The sequence below is a fragment of the Lactuca serriola genome, chromosome 8 (assembly GCF_051521515.1).
Source record: "Lactuca serriola cultivar US96UC23 chromosome 8, Lser_US96UC23_V15, whole genome shotgun sequence".
NCBI classification, from domain to species: Eukaryota; Viridiplantae; Streptophyta; class Magnoliopsida; order Asterales; family Asteraceae; genus Lactuca; species Lactuca serriola.
This window is the reverse complement of record NC_136415.1, coordinates 112,383,761-112,407,830: the sequence shown is the minus strand read 5'-3', so window position 1 is coordinate 112,407,830 and position 24,070 is coordinate 112,383,761. Positions and strand designations below refer to the sequence as shown.

The 24,070-nt window shown below is 38.2% G+C and overlaps 2 protein-coding genes across 2 annotated transcripts; one reads left to right on the top strand and one right to left on the bottom strand.

The window, feature by feature from the left end:
* Nucleotides 1-6,902: 6,902 nt before the first annotated feature.
* LOC145069252 (metallothionein-like protein type 2) lies at nt 6,903-7,724 on the top strand. The gene is made up of 3 exons (XM_079016195.1): nt 6,903-7,065; nt 7,188-7,265; nt 7,393-7,724. Exons 1-3 carry the CDS (start codon nt 7,001-7,003, stop codon nt 7,484-7,486), a joined length of 237 nt encoding a protein of 78 aa, XP_078872321.1. The 5' UTR covers nt 6,903-7,000; the 3' UTR covers nt 7,487-7,724.
* Nucleotides 7,725-9,147: 1,423 nt separating this feature from the next.
* On the bottom strand, nt 9,148-10,736 carry OEP16-1 (outer plastid envelope protein 16-1). Its single transcript, XM_079016957.1, has 6 exons — nt 10,524-10,736; nt 10,359-10,410; nt 9,900-9,931; nt 9,742-9,775; nt 9,556-9,623; nt 9,148-9,437 (listed from the first exon to the last, which is right to left on the bottom strand). The coding sequence occupies exons 1-6, from the start codon at nt 10,635-10,637 to the stop codon at nt 9,297-9,299; spliced, it is 441 nt and encodes a 146-aa protein (XP_078873083.1). The 5' UTR covers nt 10,638-10,736; the 3' UTR covers nt 9,148-9,296.
* Nucleotides 10,737-24,070: the final 13,334 nt, after the last annotated feature.

Here is a 24,070-nt window from a genome sequence, read left to right as displayed (position 1 = left end):
CAGATTGATGAAATAACTTAAGCTTTACTCAACATGAAACTATCACTTTTTACAATTTGTCATAAAGTTCCATCTAATTACCTATGTTTTCCTTCTAATGAGCCAAACATATGTTACTATGAAAGTTAAAATCTGAAATTTGTTTGTATGAAAGTTGAAATCTGAATATATATATATATATATATATATATATATATATATATATATATATATATATTTAAGCTTTCATACAAAAGATTTATGTTTCTAACGAGTTTCAGATTTCAGCTTTCATATATATATATATATATATATATATATATATATATATATATATATATATATATATATATGAAAGCTGAAATCTGAAACTCGTTAGAAACATAAATCTTTTGTATGAAAGCTTAAATGTGAAGTTGTAATGTCTTGACTTATGTTGTACATGTGTGTGTGTTTTTATTATATATATATATATATATATATATATATATATATATATATATATATATATATATATATATATATATATATATAGACATGACACATAAACGAAATAGAGTTAGTTGGAAGTCAGAGACTGTTGACAAAACCTTTTTGGAGGCATGTATACATGAATTAACCACTAATGGTCTGGAGGGTAGTGGCCTAAAAGGAAGCTCGTGGATTGTAGTCGCGGAGAAATTAAAAAGTGAGCATAATTTTGTTGTCGAAAGAAAACAAATGAAAAACCGATACGGCTACTTAAAAGCAAAATATTCAGTGTAGTTGAAACTGAAAAATAAAACTGGAAATATTTATAATCCTTTAACGAACTCTTTCAACACTTTATATTTGGATTTTAAAAAATATATGTTTAATTTGGATTTTATGTGATAGTTTGTATTTTTATAATATTTTATCTAGCACAATCGACAACATAAGGGTAATATGATCATTTTCATGATTCATTACAATCAGTCAGAGAAATAATCAAACAACATAAACTCAGTTAACATTTCTAACCAAGTCAGTTCTAACCCAATCAACAACTATTAGACGACCCCTAAGAAACTAAAAACAAGAACAAACAAGGGCAAATAAAAGCTAAAGAAAACTTATTCGGAAACCGATAAATAAATGTATTTTTACTTAGGCTAGATCACTCTTCATATATGGTTGATCGTGATTCTAACCCTAATGATGCTTATGACATTAACTCAATGGTCATGATATTACTTAATCCATATTATCAATTTTTTGTTCATATCATGCAAGATTTGATCTTTAATTAATCTTAATGGTCATAAAAATCAACTAATGCACATAATGGGCATCTAATGCAATTCACACACATTAAATTTAATTACTTTATCAATATAACCCAATTATTTGGTCAATCACCATCATAATTATCAATTCTCATTATCAACTATGATTCAAGTAAACACAATCAAATTGGTCATCTAGACTATATTACTCATCAAAAGACAATAAAGATAGAAACTTTAACATATATGGATCTCTGATAAAACAAGCATAATAAATTAAATAACTCAAACTATCCAAATAGAAATCAAATAAAATCTTAAAGGTTCATCTACATCTAATCAAAAGGAAAAGAGTTTTTAGCCCAAAATCTTTTTTAAAAAACAACAATAACAACTCTTATTATCAACCAAAAACCCAAAAAGAAACTAGAACAAACACAAAAACAGAAAGGTTCATCTACATGTAATGAAAAGAAAATAGTATTTAGCCTAAATATAGAATGGAAAACAGAAAGGAATAATCATAGAATGCTAAATTTACACATTAAACCAAACCTAATGACATACCTAATGATTTTGCACCCCATTCTTCATATTCATGCTCCTAGTCAGCCATCCGACCTTCAAATTGCCTTATGGACTCTCAAAATGGCACCTTTGATATGTATCCTCGTATACTCTCTAAGATATCCCTCTTAGGCCAAAGGGTAAAGACTATTTATAGATTTTCTAAACCATCAGAAAACGTGGCACATAATGTTGTTGGACGCGCCATGTACTCCAATACTTCCGTGACCAGTAAGGATCTTCAAGATTCTGTGTATAACACAAATTAATCCAATTAGCGCGTCGTGTATGGAAGATGCACACAACATATACTTGCTTGATTGAGCCCATTGTCAACTTCTTTATTCCAACTCAATTACCAGCTCCATGTCACTTCCATTTTGTTCTACAACTTTATTTTTCTGCAAATTGCAATTCCAAGCATTATAAGTAAGGAAATCTCCAATAAGTCCCAATATTTTGGAGGGAAATTTTGTGAAATGACAAAAAAAGTGGGGGTATTTGAAAAAAATGACCAATAAAATGGATGTTTCAGAAAATGACCATGCGTTCCGTAGAGAGGATCTCTGCATAACTACTTCAGCTTTGAGGAATTTGAAAAGCTATGAGGAAGTGACGTGGCAGGTGTAAATTCGTAAAAAACACACACACACACACACACACACACAAACTTAACAAAATTGAAAAAAGTTTCTTATAAACGTAGTTTTATAGTTTAATTTGTTATATTGAATCAATGGTATGTGAGAAATGGTAAAACCTCGTGAAATTAACAAGAAAACATTTACCAAAATCGTGTTTTGACCATGGTTATGTGAAGAACAATTCCTCAGAGGCATGTGTTTGAAGAACAATTCTTCAAACGGTCTAAGGAATTGTTCTTCAAACACATGCCTCTGAGGAATTGTTCTTCGCATAGCCATGACCAAAAACCGATTTTGGTAAGTTTTTTCGATTTCAAACACAATTTTTTCAAATCATTTCAAACACACTTTATTTGATTTTGATAAGTTCAAACACAATTTTTAGATTTCAAACACAATTTTATCGCCACACCCTTTTAATTTTGTTATGTTTTCTTTGTATTTTTACGAATTTACCCATGTCACATCACTTCCTCAGAGATTTTCCAATTTCTCAGAGTCGAAGGAGTTCCGCAGAGACCCTCTCTACGGAACTTGTGGTCATTTTCTAAAACTTCCATTTTCTTTGTAATTTTTTTCAAACACCCCCGCTTTTTTGGTCATTTCACAAATTTTCCCTATTTTGGGCCAGATTACGGTTTAATCCCAATGTCACGCCTGATTTCTGGTACGCATTTATGTATAATTTATTCATTTTGTATAGCTACTCAACGATTTGGGAGCCCCAAACTCATCTAGTAGAAACGAGATTAGACACGGGGTGTTAAGCAATCTACTCGGCGAGTTGAGAGCCCTCAACTCGACGAGTAGATCTGCCAAATGGAAACCCTAATTTCGAGGTTTTACACCCTATTTAAGCATCTTAATCCCCACCTTATGGCCTCATTTCTAGCCTTCAAGTCCCAAATCCTAATCCACAAAACCCTAGAGCATTTTGTGAGTGTGTGAGCCATTACTGAGTAATCTTTGTGTGTGTCTTAAAGCTTGAAGAAGAAGAAAGAGCTAGAAGTTTCAAGGAAAAGATACTAGATCTAGAGACTTCCTTCCGTCCTTATCATTTTCTGGTAATCAAGTCTCTAACTTGGCTATTAGTTCATTAGATCTCCTTAGTTCCATTATATGAGGGATTTGGTTCAAGAACCTTGATCCTTGGGACACAGACGTCTCAAGTGTCTTACCTTTCAGATCTGGAATCATTAAGGGTTGTTAAGGCATAAAGGTGCAAACTTTATGCCATTGGATCCGCATGCAAGTTGTAAGGAATTGTTATGGCCTTTTAAGCCCCAAAAGGCCATGCATGGAAGTAAAGTCTAAGACTTTACGTGTTCATTTGGTGTCTAGAACCTAGATCTCGGTTTTCATGCTTTGGGTTGGAGTAATCAGGTTTTTGGACAAAGATCTATGTCCTAAGGAACTAGGGTTTTAGCTGAACCCACTAAGAAGGATTATTATCGGGTAAAGTTGGAAACTTTACCCTTAAAAGGGCATTACCAGTGTGTAGATGAAGTATAGACTTTGGATCTGGGGAGTAGAGGCTTAATCTGTTAAGATGGCCTAAACAGACAGAGGAACTCGTCGAGTCCATAGAGAAACTCAACGAGTTGAGTGGTGTTGTCCCGTTTCAGCTTAAGGTAGAACTCGACAAGTTGGTTCGCCAAATCGTGACTATGAGTAGCCATGGAACTCCGCGAGTCAGGGGTGAATCGACGAGTTGGATCGTGATTTCAAGGTTTTTGATTCATAGAAATCGATGAGTTGGGTCAACCCAGGACGTTGACTTTGACTAGAATGTTGACTTTGATTAGGGGTAAAACGGTTATTTTACCCTATGCAGGATTATCAGGTTTTGACTAAGTGTTATTGTGATAATGATAGTCGGGGAGTCGTTAGAGCAGCCGTTAGAGATTCCTCACGAGAGACTTCACAACTAGCTTATGAGGCAAGTTTTCCTCCAATAGGAACGAGTCTAAGGCACCAAGGTCAACCCGTTTATGTATGATAGTATGTTCCGAAATTAGGTCCGATGTCGGGGTTAGCCCGATGTACATTATATGTTTTCGGACCTCTGTCCGATGTCGGGGCAAGCCCGAGGAATGTTGTATGCCTGATGTCTTTGTGATTTCTTGCATGTACTTGTTTATATGTTTTCGGACTTCGTTCCGATGTCGGACGAGGCCCGAGAAATGCGTATATGTTATAACTAATTAGTTATGCTTATGTTATGTGTATTGGTAGTTATGCTCATATGTATGACGAGCTCTGCTCGATGCCGGGTGGGGCCCGATGCCATATGGGTTCTGATGTCGGGCAGGGGCCCGATGTCAGAAAAGTCGATGTCGAGCAGTGCCTGATGTAGCATGGTGGGGCTCAATGTATGTTATATGCGGTTATGTGATTATGTGTGGTATGTGGTAGTTTAGGGAGACCCACTAAACTTCGTGCTTACAATTTTCAGTTTTGGTTTCAGGTACTTTCGGTAGCAAAGGCAAGAGTTCGGGATAATTGCAGTGCACACACCATTCGTTCGGCTTGGGATATTTTAGACTCTGATATTTTGACACATGGTTTTGATACAATATATTGATATGATGATTTTGTGATACATTACTTATGTTTTTATGAGATGATGGATGGTATTTATGATTTTACGAATAATTAAAAATGAAATTTTTGGACCATATTTTTAGGATGTTTCACCAAAATTATTTTTTTTACAAAAAAGACAGATTACCGGTTAAAACTTCAGAATAACCGTTTTTGGCCGGTTTCATAAATTTAGTAGGTATCCCGCGTTTTTTCGTTAATTTGGTCAACATATTGGGACATTTATAAAAATTAGGTTATTATTTACCAATAACCAAAACTAGTTCAAGGGTAATATTCAGAAAAAGTCTCAATATTTTGGTTATTGGTAAAAGATAACGTAATAATATAGATTAGCTTAAGGGTAATCTTCAGAAAAGTCTTAATATTTTGGTTATTGGTAAAAAAAAATAATGTAATCTTTAGAAAAGTCCTATAATTTTGACAAATTAACGAAAAAAACAGAATATTGACTAAATTTGTGAAATCGACCGAAAAGGGTTATTTCGAAGTTTTTAATTTGAGATTAAACCGTAAACTGACCCAACATATTTGGACTTTATTTGAGATTTCCCTTATAAATATCATCTATCTTCACATATATCTTAAAAACTCGAGATTTTGACTAAACTTCGGAAAAAATATATACCATAGGGATCATTTTTGCAGTTTTGTCTCTGCATAATGCAATAATGCCAATGTCATTTTTTAAACATATTTTCAAATTTTATAATTTTATATGTGCAATAACAAAGCTTTTTTAAAATGGTCCCTACTCCTAGGGGTGTTCGTTTGGATGGATCGGTTCGATCCGATCCAATTAAGTACATCCAAATTGATTTTGGTTTTGAAAATATAGATCCAAATAATCCAAACTAAATTGAAATCCGATCCGATCCGATCCAATTACAATTCGGTTGGATCGGTTTTTATAACTGGTTTTCAAAAATCAGAACATTTTAAAATGACATAAAATTATAATATTATCTAATTTTACAGAAGAAGCAAAAACAAATTATTTACTTGTGATTTAAAATTTATAAACAACCATTAAGAATTTATATTATAGTTTATTATTTAATACATAAAAAACTTTTGAGAGACAGTACTTATTAATTTCTTTTATTAGGTAAAACGTTTTGAACTTATTTGAAATATATATATATATATATATATATATATATATATATATATATATATATATATATATATATATAATTAATAAATAATTATAGATATATTGAAAATAAATACATAACAAATTGTTATTCGGTTTTTTTTGGACTATTCGGTTCTTATTTTATAAACCAAAATCAATCAAAAATCCAAAATAATAATTCGATTTTGTTGAAAACGAATCCAAAAATCTGAATATCCGAACCAAATAGTCCAATTGGATAATTTGGTTTTATCTAAATAGTGAACAACCCTACTACCCCATAATATCACATCAATAACTATTTTATACAATTTAATTTAACATGTCTTAGTTATTTATAATTAATAATTATTCAATAGTAAATTAAACCAAAATAAAGATAATAATTTATAATCAAAATAAAAATCATTATTTTATATATAATAACCAAATTCAAATTTTATATTTAATTTAATTTAAATAGTTTAACTTAATTTGATTTATTAAAATAGTGGCTGTATGTATTGTAGATAGGGAACCTATTTAAGGCTTTGAAAAATGAAAACCAAAACCTTTCACTGTATGCAAGAAAAGATCTTACTTTTGAAAGTCTTTTAAAGAGGCGATGGAGATGCTCTAGAACAAACGAGACATTGATAGATGAAAGATATCCATACACAGATGCACACGTGTACGGTTGACAGCCACTCTGTTCATCCCTCTTGCTCTATAAATGGAGCTCAATAATCACACCATTAGAAGCACCAAGCTTTAAGCGAATTCGATCAAAACACATTAATCATCAATCTCTTCGAATCAACTCCAAACCCTCCCTCCCGATCATGTCTTGCTGCAGCGGAAAGTGCGGATGTGGCTCAAGCTGCTCTTGCGGCAGCAGCTGCAACGGGTAATTACTTTTCTTCATTTCTTTTACGCGATTTATATATATCATATTAATTGAGTATTAATATGAACTTTCTGGAACCTTGAGAACAAAATAATCAACGGAAACTGAACTTTTGTTTGCAGATGCGGGATGTATCCTAACATCGAGACCTCCACCACTGCCACAGTGATGATCGTCGACGGTGTTGCACCAAAGAAGATGTAAGTAGCGCATCTCTTTATGATCTACAGCTTCAATATGTTCTTAATTAGTCTTGAGAATTATTAATATCAACATATATTGTGTTAGTTTAAAGCTGATTGAGGTTTGAATCATGTGAATGTGAAGGTATGATGATGGAAGTGAGGGAAGCTTTGTAGCTGAAGGTGCACAAGGGTGCAAGTGTGGAGGAAACTGCAAGTGTGATCCTTGCAACTGTTAAGGCTCATCGATCCAAATAAACATCCATCTTTCAGTTCATGTGTTGTATGTCTCCATGTTTCTCATATTGTGGTGAAAAATAAAATAATATCCCAATACATATTGGTCTACTAGCCTACTATGAGTAATTGAGAATTATATATATATGCAGTATCTGAAAGATTTGATGTGTAGTGAATGAATCTGTATGAAAGAAAAATTGGCATGTATGAAATATACGATCATGATCTCTTTCTCTCCTTGTTTCAGTCACTTTCATCGAAAGTTTGTGTTGCTTCGGCTTCAAATCTTTGGTTTATCACATATGTGAAGGGCTATCATAAAATGACCTATTTTGAAAACTGGATTTTTCAACGTCCTTTTTTAGCTATATAGATCATTTCGTTGAAAAATTAGGACTCTTTTAGGAAACTATATTGTAGGGATCACTAGTAAAGCAATTTAATAAGAAACTGTCATTTTGTAATGTTCAATGTACCAAAAATAGATGGTCATTTTAGTCATTACCTAGTAAAATTTAAATAAGTCAAGTAATTATGGATATCATAACCCTAAACATCATATATAGTCAAATTAATATAGCTTTGACTAAAAGAGTGTCCAGCTTCATAGGCCATAGCATATCCAAAAATCATTTTGATGCGTTTTTTGATATCAAATACTAAATGGATTATAGCTCAATGCTATCAAGATATTCAAGTATTGTTAAGATGCTCTCAAAAGGTTCAAGTTTGATCAAAAGATGTAAAATATTAATAGTTAAAAGTGTTTGTGTGAGCCGTTGTTCTAAAAAAAGTAAATTCTCAAATATAATTCAAGTTTGCAATTTTTGTCTTCTTGTCCAATAACAGACGGAGCTTTTGAAAACGTTTAGGAGCTTTAGCTTTTAACTTTTGATAAAATACTCTAGTTTAAACAAAAAGTTTTATTTGACAGTACGAACGTTTAACTTTTAGTTTTAACAAAACGCTACGATTCTAAAAGCTATTTCATGTAGCGTTTAACAAAACGTTTCTAAACTTTTGAAATCAATTTCCATAATTACCCTTAAAAATATATTTATATATTTATTTATTTTTAATCAATTGTTCTTTTATGTAATTTTATATATTTCAAAAAGCTTCCAGTTATTTTTGCCAAACATTCATATAACAAATAAAAGCTACAGCTTTCCGCTACCAACTACCAGCTACACACTACTAGCTACCTGCTACCAACTAACCGCTACCCGTTTCCCGCTAATAGCTACTTTTGTCAAACACGCCCGAAGGTTTAAGATATTTTAGCGAGTGCGTTTCTCTAAGGAAATACTTGTATATTAGTATGCATCAGATCTATTAATGAGAATAATTTTCTATTAGTTGCTTACCTCATACTTTTTATAAGATATTGAAACCATATCCAAGATGCCAAGTTTTTAGTCATGTTGTGATCAAACTTTCTAATAATCGACTATAAACAAAACTCTAGCAGATATTTTTGTTCCATTCATGATTGCTCTATATACTATAACAGTGGCTAGAAAAATGTCAAAAAGATTGAATTAAAAACAAAAAAAGTATCTTATCCCTATTTTAGTGGGTAGGAAGATGTCGATACTCGACATGATTTATCTTATCTACTTTTATTCTATAGATAAAGGGTGGCGACGAAAGAATTGAATTAACAACATAAAAACATGATCCTTCCTCATTTATTAGAAGGCATGTATCATCATAAATAATGTAGCATGAGATACATTTTATACCAAAAGATTAGAAGAAGGTATCTGAAATTGTGTTATCAACAAACACTTGCAATTAAAACACAAACTATGTAAGATATTTGATGATCTCTACACCAGTTGCAACTGCACCTCCTGTGATGGCATCCATCACAACTTTGTCACCTTTGCTGTTGGTCACTGCCGACACAATTGCTCCAGTCACCGCTCCAGCAACCATTGCATTTTTCTATATATCATTTTTTTTTTCAAAAAAAAAAAAAAACAAAAAGTTTAGATGGAAAAATCTTTGAGAAAAAGACAAATGTTAATTTTATGTAACACCACATAAATTATAAAATGATTACCCAGTCTCTAGTGCCACGGACTCTTTCAACACCATACTCCATTCCCACGTAAAGTCCAGCAACAGCTCCTGTTAAAGAAAGTAAAGGAATCTAATTATTTCTATTTCAGGCTACAATATAAAGGAGATAGATGCTCTAACTAACTTTACAATAATTACGAAAACAAGATTTTTATTTAAATCGTACCCCAGTATGCGCCTTCTTTACACATCTTCTTCAACTGCAATATTAATAATGGCTGTTAGAGTTCTCATTTCATTTTCTCTAAATTTTTATATAATTTGGAAAGCCTAAAAGCATAAGACAGAGAACATCACAAGTGACACTAAATTTGAAAGACTCACCGCGTCCTCAAGGTTATGTTTTGAAAGACTCCCTGAAAAACGAACATCAAGAAACACAATCAAATTCAAGACATGGAAATGTATTTGAGTAAATCGCCCAAAGTCGACATCTGATTATGGAATTTCTGCTGACTAATAAGTCCAGATCCACTGCTCACGCTTTCAAAATTTGGAATAAATTTCAAAATGATGTGTTAATTTTGGTCTGAAGTTTCGAGTTTTGATGTTAAACAAGTTAAGAGTCAGCTTCAAGATGCATTTGAAAGGGAGTAGGTTTAACATCAAAATTCGAAACACAGAATGCATCTCAGCTTCTGTTTCATAAACAAGTTACCCCCAATTGCTAACTAGTCGTCAATGGCGACGACGCAAGCAATAAGTAACGGACTTTGGATGATCACAAGTGATGCAAATGAGACACAAGAAAAGGAAGCGAAATCAAATCAGAGACAATAAAACCTCGTTGAACCACATGATAAGTCTCCTCCACAAGTGTTTTTGCAACAGCAACCTGAAATGTGAATTATAACAATCCAAATTAGAACTACCAAGACCTAATTTGGAGGCAGAAAGCACAAACAGTGAAAAGATAGTTAATTAGGGGAAATGATAATGAATACGAACAGTTCCGATCTTCAAGAAGCCATCGACGGTGTGATTGAGGAGGGGATTTCCCGTGTCGACAACGACGTCGACCTTGGGAGAAGATAATGAACCCGCGAAGGTCTGGCTCGGCATCTTCAGTTGTTGGATTTCTGTAGCACACAGTAACGCTTTGTAGTTTGTACCTTTGATTCGATTTGCCGCGAGGATTTAAGAGTAAATCATACACAATTTGTCATGTACTCACGTGTCTTGTGCACCACAAAATCAACCACTTTATTAGCTGTATTGTATATAGATGAAGTTTTATTTAAAGTGTGAACTCATTAAAATTGTAAATTTCGTCGACATGGCCTAGATTCGTATCAAAGAGAAATTATTTATATTAAATCGTTTTGTTTTTCTTGGTTTATTCTATTATATAGGTAGTTTGATTTAAGCTGAATAAAAACACTGCAATTATAGTTGCATATTAACTCTAGTATTGAGCGAAATCGACATGAGTCTCATACTTTGTATGAATTTAAATCTGGATCGTTTATAATAATATAGAGTTAGTTAAAACTTCCTTTTGTTATTTTCAATTTAAGAAAATAACCTCAAACACATAGGATCACTCAGGAAACATTATAAAAAACCATATGTTATTTATAGGAAATTTTAATATAAATATTTGTATTTTTTACAAACTTTGGACATATATATAAATATATACATATGTTGTATATATAATTAACTCTAAGTGGGTTTGTGTTCTACTCTTTGACAGCGTCAAAACGATATATCGTATGTCCAAAATGAAGTATATGTGAATAAGATATCGATACTCAAAGTTGGGTATTTGAGAATAAAAGTTAGCAAGTAAAATGGGTGTGAGAATGAATCACACATTGATTGAAAGACCAAACTCTAGTGTGATTATAAGCTTGAATGCATGATAGACTTACAAGCTTGTACATATGGTTTTACTCCAACTTCTACCTGCATGCATGCAGGGGGTTCAAATCTTGGATTATGTAGGCCAAATTCACTAAACTTGTGTGAGTCTGATTTGCAGACACGAATGCAGCTCTAGAAACTCGGAAAATTTGTTGGTTATAAGGTATAATGTTGGTAGCTGCTTTTGTTCTGTAGGTACTTATGGTGTACACAAGGCGTACTCCCAAGAGCAAAAATATGTCATTTGGGGCTTTCAGCCAAGTTGGTTGGGTTTAGCCTTGGAAGGGTAAAATGGTCTTTGACCCTTAATGAAAGAGAATATGAAATGTTCCTTGATGATGGGTTATTACTCTAATTATTGATTAGGGTTGGTTTTGATTGGTTCAGTGTGAGGAGCTTTCATCGTAGTAGCGTGTGTGCGAGTTTTGGCTATCTTCGGATTGAGGTGAGTCTCCTTATTGTACTTGTGGGTTGAAGGCACCAATGTCGGTCCATTGGGTAAATGAAAATTGTGTTGAACCCGTAGATTGATGCATATCGTTTGTTGTGTGTTCTTGCGTAAATGCATTCTCGACATCTAGCGTATGAATGAACATCCTTAGACAATTCACTATTGAACACCAACTTAATTGTTGTTGATTAAAATATCGGGATAAACGTACTACTACAAAAATGTCATAGGAACCCCAAATATAATATGTTTCAGTAAATTTTAGTGAAAAATTAAGTTTTTTTTTTATTTTTTTATTTTTATTTTTTTTTTTATTTTTTTGCATAGGTGAAAGTTAATAATATTTGGATCTAAATAAAGACATAGATCATACCATAGTATAAAACCTCATTTAAATTGTCAACTATAACTACTTTAAAATATAAAATTGTATCTACTTACTTAAGCATAAATTAGACTTTACTTACTAGCCGGTTTTTTATGACATGCTTTTTAAGGTTTAATAAGATTCGGACATTCATTTCCAAATACATAATTAGATCCCCATGACGTAAATATAGGATCTAGTTCTACTTAGTTTCATGTTTAAGTTTAGGTCATATTAAGAGCTAATGGACTTATGGTTTAAGATTTTGTCATAGAGTAGAGTCCTAATGGATAAAGTTGGAAACTTTATCCATTAAGTCATTGAGAAGAAGTAGATCTACAAGTATGAGCATTGATCTGTAAGGATTAAGCATTTAATGGAGATTTTTTTGGCATTTTTCCGGTAGCCACGACATGGCCAATGGATAGCCATAGAGTGGCGAAGTTTAGATTCGTACCTGATTTGTCCTGGCATTACCACAACTTGGCAATGTCCTGCATGTTGACTTTTGACCTTGCGTTCCTACGACATGGCCAAGGAGGGCCCACAACATCGTGTTCATTTTCTGGACCCTTAACCGTTGACTTTTGACTAGTTTGACCTAGGGTCAAACTTGGAGGTTTTGGGTTGTTGATTGAGGATTTTACCTGTCTTGGTGATAGTCGGTTCACGTGATGAAGCAGTGCAAGGTGTGAGGGTGTTGTTGTGCATGTTTAATTCTTCAATTCAGGTGAGTTTCTCATTATACTCGTGGATTGAAGGCGTCAATGTCGGCCTACTAGATTATGTTATGTATCTTCGTGTATAGGATGTTCCTATGTTGTTGTAATCTGTTAGATTGGTATATCTATATGATTAGATCCAATGTTGGTTATTGTTTATCTATTTCATATGTCGACATAGTGTGGTTGGGTTGAGGTGGTACAGTTTTATGTTGTAGGACAATAAACCCAGGGGTAATTCATTCGGGAGAGTGTGGGCTAGGGGCAATCCGGTTGGGAGACTGTGGGCCGAGGGGCAATCCAGTTTTATATTGTGGGCCTTGTATGCATGTTTTGTACATGCATTTTCGTGTAGGGTATTTTGGGGAACTCACTAAGCTTTGTGCTTAGGATTTACGATTTAAATATTTTCAGGTACTTCCAGTTCCAAAGGGAAGGGCCCCGCTTGACTACACCACATCCCCCGATGGCTTTTCCACGTTGATTACTTTTGATTTACTCTGATGTTTGAAAAATATATTTTTACCTTGTTAGTTTTGGAATAGATGGTTGTATGACTTGATGGTTTAAAAACAAAAATTTTTACTTACATTTTTGGGACGCTACAAGTTGGTATCAGAGCCTTGGTTTGAGGGATTCGGGCACACTCTTGGGAGTTTCTGAACTCAAACTAAGGAATTGATAATCTATTTAAAAGAAAATAAATTTTCCAACAAGATTTTTACAAAAGAAAAGGGTGTGATCCGTGCAATCACCCGAGCTCAAGTAATTAATTCTCAAAATAGCCATACATGTTGATATGTTATATATTATGGAATGTTTGCATGCTAGGATAACGCTAAGGATACCTTCAGGAATTGCATGATAGAATGGTCTTATTTGTGATGCCTTGTAGCCTTGTAGGAATTGGATGTCATATCTTATTTGGAATCTATGTTGGTAGAATTATTTGCTAAGTGTATGTTTAAATAAAATTGTATACGGTTAGGATCATATAGCCCTAGAATCATTGATTTAGCCTTATTTCATGTTCCTAGTCTGATTGTGGGCTTAGGGTAGAATAATTTAGTCGACAGTTTATTTGATCTTGTATTGTGTATAATTTGCATACATAAGGCAACCGACAGTGTTGGTAGAAGTTCCTAGCATCACAAAAGTTAAAGTGAGGGATTCTTTTTTTTTTTTTAAGTTTTTTGGCCTATTGAGTGTTAATGCTCTTGCTTGCTTTGTGCTTGGTGGGACTCATGTTTATGTGAGATAACTATTAAATGAATATATCAAGTTACATGCTGCAAAGGTTAAATAATTTTAGAACGATTGATTTGGACCTATTGCACAAGTCTCTTTAAGTCTATCTGTTGTAGGTTTAGGTCTATTAGTCAAAAGATTATTTAAGTTATGTTTTATGTAATTGTATTCATGAAGTACTCAACTGATGTCAGTATGAGTTCTTCAGTAGCTGATGGCAGGGTGTGTGGGGATCCTAGGAGATCTTAGGAAGTGCTTTAGTGCAAGTGGTGTGTTGTTTAGTGAGTATGAGGAATATCAGTATGAGAAGGTGGCTTAGAGGATCCAGGATGATTCTTGAGGAAAGTATGGATGTGTGTGGAAGGTAATACTGGGCATGTGCTACTGAAAGCATAGGATCCGTACTCGAATCAAGGAAAGTGAAGAGGATTCTAAGAAGCCTAGGGAATGAGGATTCTTTGGGTATGTTCGGATCATTTGTATGGTTGATTTTTTCAGTATGGTGATGAGCACTTGTGAAAGAGGTTCCGATTCTGGTTCATCTTCAGGATCTGGTGCTGAGCCGATTGATGAGAGGATTCACGAGTGATCGATGTAATTGTCTCAATCAAAAATCAACCAACTAACCTACGTAGATAGGGTAAGTTGGGTCGAATCCACGAGGAGATTGTGGTCAAACTTTGTGTTATAGTAAGCAATGAAAAAGAACTAATACTTACAATTATCACGAAAATGATTTAAACAAATACTAAACCAACAAGCTTGGAAATTTGTCATTTATTAATTAAAATGAAACTCTCAATGAGGAAAGTAAAGTACTCACGGTTCGTTTCATCCGAGATCAGTTATGGTATTTTGGATGCAACTCCTCTGATGTGTGGTACCATCAAGGAGGGGATCATGGTGCTATTTTAGATAAGCAATAATGTGGCTTTCTGTGCGGAGATTACGATAGGTCAGTTGTAGGCTTGAACTCTCTCTTTTCGGGAGTTCAAGGCTTACAGATCCCCTGAGTTCAACAGGAAGAAGGACCCTATTGCTAGTAGGCGGTGGATTGCTGGCATGGAGAATGCTCAGTGGACTAGTATCCTCCTGGATGGATCGAAGGTGGGATTTGCATCTTTCCTTTTGAGGGATGGAGCCTCCGACTAGTAGGAGGAGGTTGGTCATTCTTTGGGAGATGAGGTCGTGACAGCCATGTCACAAACTGATTTTATGATGAGGTCTTTGTCAGAGTTTAGATATGTCATCGAGGTACAGTAGTTGGCGAGGGAGTTTCAAAACCTTCGCCAGTCGATGGAGACTGTGGTAGAGATCACGGTCAATTTCAGGGAGAGGGCTCCGCTTGTAACATCCGGATTTCCAGGTATTATGTTTGATCATTTATTCTTTTGAGTAAAAGGGAGGGACTCGATGAGTTGAGGCGTAGACTCGTCGAGTAGGATCGCGTGTGCTGACTAGATTAATGAACGGACTCAACGAGTCGGAAAGGATGGACCCGAAGAGTCCGCGCCGTAGAATGAAACCCTAATTCTCGGGGTCTGTGCCCTATTTAAAGGCCTTTATGGCCTCCATTTGCGGCCATTTCACCCCTGAGAAACCCTAGAGAGCAGAGAGATTGTTTGTGGTGCAAGAGGAAGGATAATTCACCCTTTCTTGTGTGTTTTAACAAGAAGGAAGGAGGTAGAACAAGCTAAGCGGGTTGAGGAGCTTGGATCCACTTCTATTTGATCAGAGGAAGCTGTTGGAGGTAACAATCTGTGACATTCTCGTGTTTATACTAATTCTAGTGAAATCTAGGGTTTTCTTTATGCCTCTTTTAGTTGAATCTGGAGTATGTGAGGTCCCAAGGCGAGATGGTCTGTAGATCTGGACCTTAAGAGGTCCAGAGAGTCCTTACCACTCTGCTTTATGCCATACCTTTTGAGTTATGAGCCTAGGAGGTCATTTTAGAGGTTATTTCACCAAAAGAAGCTTTAGGAGTGTTGCATGTGTACCAAGATTCGACCTTTACGTGATTATCATGCTTGGGAAGGTTAGATCTATAGATTAGAGAAGCAGATCTGACCTTATAAGTTCATTTAAGTAAGAACATGGAAGCAACTCGCCGAGTTCATAAGTGGACTCGACGATTCGAATCGGGGTTGCCCCGCAATTCATGACAGGAGGAACCCGTCGAGTGGAAGGATGACTCGACGAGCCAAGACAGGCTAGATGGATTCAGAGGACCCGCATGGACTCGCCGAGTCGCCCGTGTGCACTCGACGAGTCGGGTCAAAGTTTGACCGTTGACTTTCGTTGACCTTAGGGTTCTGGTCAAGGCTGATTCAAGAGAGTTCAGGGAGAGGTAGAATGGCCTTCTACCCAATCTTTAGAGATGAGACTATGAGAGAGTATTGATCGGGGATGTTATTTGAATGATAGGAGGAGGCTAGGTCGGGAAGTTGAGCACGAGAGTTATCCGACTTCATTGAGGTGAGTCTTCTCACTATACTGTACCTGGAAGGGTACTTATGTGTGACCGTAAGGTCTTGTATGCTATAAGATGTATGTGCTATATGTTGTTATGTGATATGTATGTGTTATGTATGTTACATATGATAAGGACCAGAAGGTCAAGATGTTATGGACCAGAAGGTCAAGATGACATGGACCGGAAGGTCAGGAGGTTATGGACCGGAAGGTCGATACGGGTAGGACCGGAAGGTCTACCGGGATTCGGGACGGAAGTCCCCTGAGACACTTGGATCGGAAGATCCTAGTTATGGCCTGGAAAGGTGTATGTGTTGTATGTGGTATTTTGGGGAACTCACTAAGCATTTATGCTTACAATTGTTGTGTTATGTGTTTCAGGTACTAGCGAGGATCGCAGGAAGGCGTCGACATAATCCGTACACACTCATAGAGATTATGTTTTGTGATTCTAGGATTTGTTTGTTATGATGACATTGGATACAGTTTGTTTTAGATATTGTTTTGACGATTAAAAATATGATTTAAAAATGAAAATTTGTTTTGAGAATTTATGTTGTTACAAGTTGGTATCAGAGCCTTGGTTTTAGGGACTCGGGTACATCTTCAGGTGTATCTGAACTCAAACTGAGGATTTGAGAAAGTTTTTCATAAAATAAACAATTTTTCTAAGAGAGTAAATGATTTTGGGAAAGGCAGAACAGAGCAGTGTGTACGATCAGCCAACGCCCGAACGGTGATTTCCCAAAATGCCCTTACATTATGTGTTATGAGATATTATGTGGTATGCTATGCATGCTAGAGTAGGCTAGGTACTCATATTAGGACTAGAGTGGCCTGATTTGTGATGCCTTAACCTAGGAAGATTTCTAATGCTATGAGAAGCTTGAGAGCGAGTAGGTAGCAGTGAGGAGCCATGAGAGGTTTACCGAGGGGTAGCCTATGCTAGCGAGATGTAAAGCACTTGTAATCTAGGATCCAAGGAGGGGGAATTGGGGTGCATACTGATGCGGTGTGGACAGTAGTATAGGGACCGTAGTACTGAAGACACCGGAGCAGCACGCACTCCAAGTAAGAATCCTTAGGGTACTAGGGAACAAGTAGGGTTGAGTTATCAAGTGCTAGTATGCTCTAGCGAATCTTTGATATTATTATGTTGTATTTCAGAGACATCATGGTTGGGACACGCCACAGACCTGAGACGAGCGGCGTAAGTGACAAGGAGCTTCGTCAGATGATCCACGATGAGGTAGCAGCGGCGATTCGAGCCGAGATTCCGGAGATGTTTTGGTCTATCAAGACCACACTGATTGAAACTTTTGATGAGCTGTACGCAGCGGTGACTGAGGATGCGGCTGTTGCGGCTACTGCAGCTGTGGCTGCTGCCAGGCCTCAGGGAGGTGACTCGTTGTTGTTTCGAGAGTTCAGCAACACGAAGCCACCAGAGTTTGACGGGACGTAGGATCCTATCGTTGCGATGAGATGGATTTCTGATATTGAGGGATGCTTCTACACGTGTTCATGTCTGGAGCATCTGAGGGTACGGTTCACGCTAAACCAACCTCGCTTGGGAGCGAAGGACAGGTGGAAGTTCGTGACGACGAGCTTTACTCTTGAAGAGATTTCATAGGTGACCTGGGAGAGGTTCACCACCTTTTTCAGAGATGAGTATGTTGCCTCGGTGGAGAGGGAACGGTTGGCTCAGGAGTTCTTGACCCTCAAGCAGGGCACTGATTATGTTATTGTGGTTACCAGCAAGTTTCATGAGAGGGCGATGTTCTGCCCTGAGCAGATGTCTACCGAGCAGGCAGGCATGAGCCGATATTTGGGCATTTTAAGGACGGATATTCGGGAGTTTGTGTCGAACTCGACTTACCGGACATTTGTTGAGCTCCAGGAAAATGCCCGGAAGAGGGAGATTGAGTTGGAGACTCGGGCCAGGGAGGAGGCCGAGTCCCAGGGGATGGATCGGCGGCCGACAGCCAAGCGGGCAAAGCCCGCCGATTCAAGATCTAGAGGCCAGAAGGGCACACTTGCGGGAAGTGCGGCAAGGGACATGACGGGGTTTGTTGATCGGGTGCTTGCTACAAATATGGCAAGGAGGGGCATATAGCCAAGGATTGCCCCAAGGGGTTCATGGATTGCTTTCATTGCAACCAGATGGGTCATCGGAAGGCTGAGTGTCTGCAGCTGCGGGGGACAGCACAGGGAGCGTTGCAGGGATCTGTCCCTGCCACCGTGCGAGCTATCGAGGTTCGTCCGGTGAAGGTCGAGGCAACGAAGGCTCGTGGGAGAGCCTTCCAGTAGACAGCGGAGGAGGTCCGCGCAACACCCGATGTCATGGCTGGTATGTATTCTTTCATTTATTTATGTTGAATTTGAGGTGTTGTGCTTATATTATGATATGCATAGGTACTATTCTTGTGAATTTTGTACTTGCTTTGGTGTTATTTGACTCGGTTGCGAGTCGGTCATTTGTTTCCTTAGCGTTTAGTCAGCACATCAGTATCTGACGAGAGGCGTTAAGTCGACCTCTGCGAGTATCTATAGCTGACGAGCGAGCGGTGTATGCTACGGATGTGATTCGAGGATGTGTACTCGAGATCTTCGGTGTTGAGTTCCTGATAGATCATGTCTTGATTGCATTGGGGGACGTGTGTGTCATAGTGGGTATGGATTGGTTGAGCCGATTTGGGGCTGTTATAGACTGCGAGCGACAGTTGGTGACGATACGAGACCCTAGTGGGGGAGTACTTACAGTGTATTGCGAGGGTACCTGATGTGGTTCAGCGTTTTGTTCGGCTGCCAGAGCGAGACCGAGTTTACAACAAGGTTGCAGCGGGTTTGTAGTCTATGTGATAGAGACACGAGTGGCCGTTGGGAGGCCAAGTTCGATTGATGACGTTCCGATAGTGCGTGAGTTCCCGGATGTTTTTCCCGAGGAGTTGTCGGGTGTGCCTCCTGAGTGGCAGGTAGAGTTCTGCATCGATTTGGTTCCGGGGGCAGTCCCTATCACCAAGGCGCCTTATCGCCTTGCGCCGCCAGAGATGCAGGATTTATCCTCGCAGCTTCAGGAGCTGCTGGGGAAGGGGTTTATTAGACCAAGTAGTTCCCAATGGGGAGCGCCGATCCTTTTTGTCAAGAAAAAGGATGGTTCACACCGGATGTGTATTGATTACCGGGAGTTGAACAAGTTGACGGTCAAGAATTGTTATCCATTGCCGAGGATCGACGATTTGTTCGATCAGTTGCAGGGAGCGTCTTGGTTCTCCAAGATTGATCTGAGGTCTGGATATCATCAGATGAGAGTGCGTGATGAGGATATCCAGAAGACGGCATTCAGGACTCGTTATGGGCATTACGAGTTCGTGGTGATGCCTTTCGGGCTCACCAATGCACCGGCGACGTTCATGGATCTCATGAACAGGGTTTGCAGGCCGATGTTGGATCGTTCGGTGATTGTGTTTATTGATGATATTTTGGTGTATTCAAGATCTTGAGAGCAACATAAGGAGCATCTGAGAGAGATTCTCAGGGTATTGAGGTCGGAGAGGCTTTATGCCAAATTCTCCAAGTGCGAGTTCTGGTTACGGGAGGTCCGGTTCTTGGGGCATCTCGTCTACCAGAATGGGATTTTGGTCGATCCGGCCAAGATTGAGGCGGTTATGAGGTGGGAGGCGCCGAGATCACCCACCGAGATCAGCGGCTCTCTAGGATTGGCTGACTATTATCAGAGATTTATCAGGGATTTCACCAATATCGTCGTGCCTCTCACCAGGTTGACCCGGAAGGGTGTTGCTTTTTCGTGGGGTCCGGAGCAACAGACCTCGTTTGAGACACTTAGCCAGAGATTATGCGAAGCCTCGGTGTTAGCCCACCCGGAAGGGATGGAGGATTTTGTGATGTATTTTGACGCATCGATATCAGGGTTGGGTACAGTACTTATGCCCATTTCTTTTGTTGTTTGGTGGTTCTAACTCATGCATATAAGGTCCTAGTGACTTATATGAGCATAGGAAGGTGTTAAAGGCACTTAAACACCTTGGAAAGGTGTTTACGGTCTAAGAAGGTGTTCTTGGGGAGTTTACTATCTTAAACACATGATTTTACGGTAGTAAACTCATGTTGTCCATGAATCCTATGTTTTGGTGCATCAAATGAAGGATTACAAGGCTCTAGGTACTCATGGAAGCTTTTGGAGGTGTTTGAGGGGTAGTTTAACACCTTAAAAGGTGTTTATGGTCCTTGAAGATGGGTTTATGGTCTAAGAATGTTCTTAGACCGTAAACTCATGTTTACTCCCCATTTGCTAAGATTTTGGTGTTCTAAGTCCTTTCATGCAAGCCTCTAAGTCATTGCTAAGCATTAGAAGTGGTTTGGAAGGGTTTTTGAGTATTAAAACCCCATTTATGAGTGTTTACGGTCCATAAAGGTGTTCTTGGACCATAAACTCATGTTCTTGACGGTTTTGGGTAATTTAAACACAAATTTGTAAGTTAAATGAGCTAAACAACAAGCTAGGAAGGTTAACTTACCGATTGGAAGCTCGAAGGGGCGATTTTTTTTCCAAAACCTATTTTGTAGAGAGAGAAAGTAGAGAGAGAGTGTCAAAGGTGGGAATGAAACCCACTCCACCCTTATATAGGGTGGAGTTTATGGCCTGGTTGGGGTTCACCTGACACTAACCACGAACGGGGTTTTTCACGACTATCGCTAATCACAACAAATTTTAAAATTATACCGCCTTAATTTTGGTTCGCTTGACGAATATTATTTAAAATATTCCAACGGGTTTAAATCCGGTCAAAAATATTTTCGAGATAAATTTGGCTAATTTTTGACGTAATTAATTTCAACGTTAAAACTAACGGAAATTTTTGGGTTGTCACATCATCCCCCCGTTAGAGGGAATTTCGTACGGAAATTCAGGTTTAGGCAAGGAAGTAGGTATGAGTGATCGAGTAGAGGTATGAGGGCACTTCCTATTCGGTTGGTCCTCACACTCCTAAGTGGACTCTAGCCTTCGCTTGGCGTTCTAACAACCTTCACTTACGGGATGCGGATTTTGATTCGTGCAGTTAGCGATTCCTACTGGTTCGTCTACTAAGTTAAGGTTCCCAATGGTTTCTATCAAGATGAGTGGGATACAAGGAGTGACGTCGGGCAAACACTTATCAAGTCTAAGAAGTGGATTGATCTGGGGTGAAACTTGTGGAATTTCCGAAAGTAGTAGTGGTCTGGCGAGGGTTGGACCAATTCTTATAAAGAATCTCAAGTGGTCCTAAGCTCTCGGAAAGGTAGAGCTTTTCAGTACGTAGAACATAGTGTACTTCTATGGCGAGATCATCACTGGCGTGATCGCCATTCTGAAGTTCCAAACGTTCTCTCTCATACTGGAAGTGTAGTCCTTCAGGTTGGTTCTTAGAAAGCTCGGGTTGTCCTTAGATTCGTGTTTCCTGTCAATTGGCTTTCAGAGGTTTTCTGGATCATCGGATGGATTGCATGTCTACGGGTATCTATTTGCTGTAGAGTGTCTATCTCAATCTTGTGCAAAATGAACTTGCACTTCTGATTCTTGAGATATTTCTAATGGAAACCCTCAGGGTCGGGGAGATAGGGTTTCACCAGACGAGTGCTTAGAATGTTTTTAAACTTTACATTATCGTCTAGTTAGCGCTTCCACAATATGATCCTCATGGGAACGGATCATGCTCTTACTTGTCTTGCTGTTTCATGAACAGCAGGCTCTGCTCCGGGCTAACTCAATCCTTAGAGATTTTCCGAAGTGTTGGACTATCTCGGGAGGTGGTTCTACCATTTCTGTGTGAGATAGTATTCTTGGAACACCTATTAGTCCAGTGAATCTCTAAGACATGCCCTATTCTCTAAGGAGTTGGTTTATTTCAGTTGCAGAAAGCGCGTGCTCTTGTATAACCCATCGACTAACACCTAGACTGGTGTCAAGTCTATAATCTCTTCGGGATCTGGGTTATAAGGCTTAACGCAACCTACTTTTGTACTTTATTCAAGTATTCTGTCTGCGGAGGTTATCCTGTGGTTCTTAGCATTCTAGTATTCACTTCGGAGAATGCAGTCTATCGTCTACAGGGCGGCGGTGACTTCTTCAACGTGAGGGGCGAAGTGTCCTAAGCACTACTCGTCGGTAATGGGGTGGACGAAGTGCATGTGTAGTGCGAACATATTCTGCAACTACTCTTCCGAAGGTTCTGAGTTTTCTCGGTCTAGGTCAAATCTAGTGAGTATAGGGTTCCATCACTCGGAACTTTTAATCTCTTCATCCACTCTCATCAAGGGTTAACGTATCGCAGCTTCTGGATTTCCGGGATATCCGCTGAGGTGCTTAATTCGGGGGATTAAGCGTGAATGGATGGTCGTAGTCAATGTCCTTGACTCTTACGACTTAGATTTCTTTACCAACCGAGGGTGTTAGCTACTATGTTGGCTTAACCGGGATGACAACAAATTTCGGATTTGTGGTCATTATAGTAGCTCAACCCGCTGTGGTTCTCTTGACTCTAGCTCCTATTCTATGGAATAGGTTGAAGGGTTTTACTATGAGGTTCGTGGTAGAGCTCATACTTGGCTTAACCACTAATACTTGGTGTATGCAAGCCGTATATAATTGAGGTCGGCAGGATGTTCAGTTGTGTGACTCCACCCCAGACCCACAACCCAATGAGGAACAGGGAGTAGGGAGGAAGCACACTTCTTAAATCTTTTTGATCCCAATTATATACCACCCTTATGCATATACTCAGTTATAGTGGTCAGTCCCATGAGTTCCATCCTCTTGATTCACGAACCTGATTGCAAGGTGCGAAGGGTCTTTCTGGGGGATCTACGGAGTAGGCTTCGAGTGGTTATTGTCTTCTTGAATACTTGCAGTGTCTTTCGCTTCGGTTTCTTTCTGTCTAAGAAGGGTTGGTTAACAGCGCGCGGTACCCTTTCTCCTGGGTACGTCGGAAGGTTTGAAATAAGAGTGACGACTGCGGATCGCATTAGGCTTTATTATTTTTAGGTTCAGAAGAACCTTTATTTGCCGAAATGGCTACGGCGAAAGTTCTTTTTACACAGCACTAGGGAGTTACACATGGTTGCACAAAGTCGAACCATGATTGATAGAGGTGTCGAAGTTGGCATACATCGACATGACATAGAATGAGGGTCGATAGGATCATGTGCCGAACGGGCACACAAGTTCTTGGCGTCTCGGGTTTCGTCCCATGTATCACTATCACAGATACTTGGACCGATAGAGTTGACGCGGAACTATAGAGGGTCCTGAGTGTTTCGGAATAGGGTACCTTTCATGAATGGATTCTCACGAGGCCTTTCTATAATCGCCTAA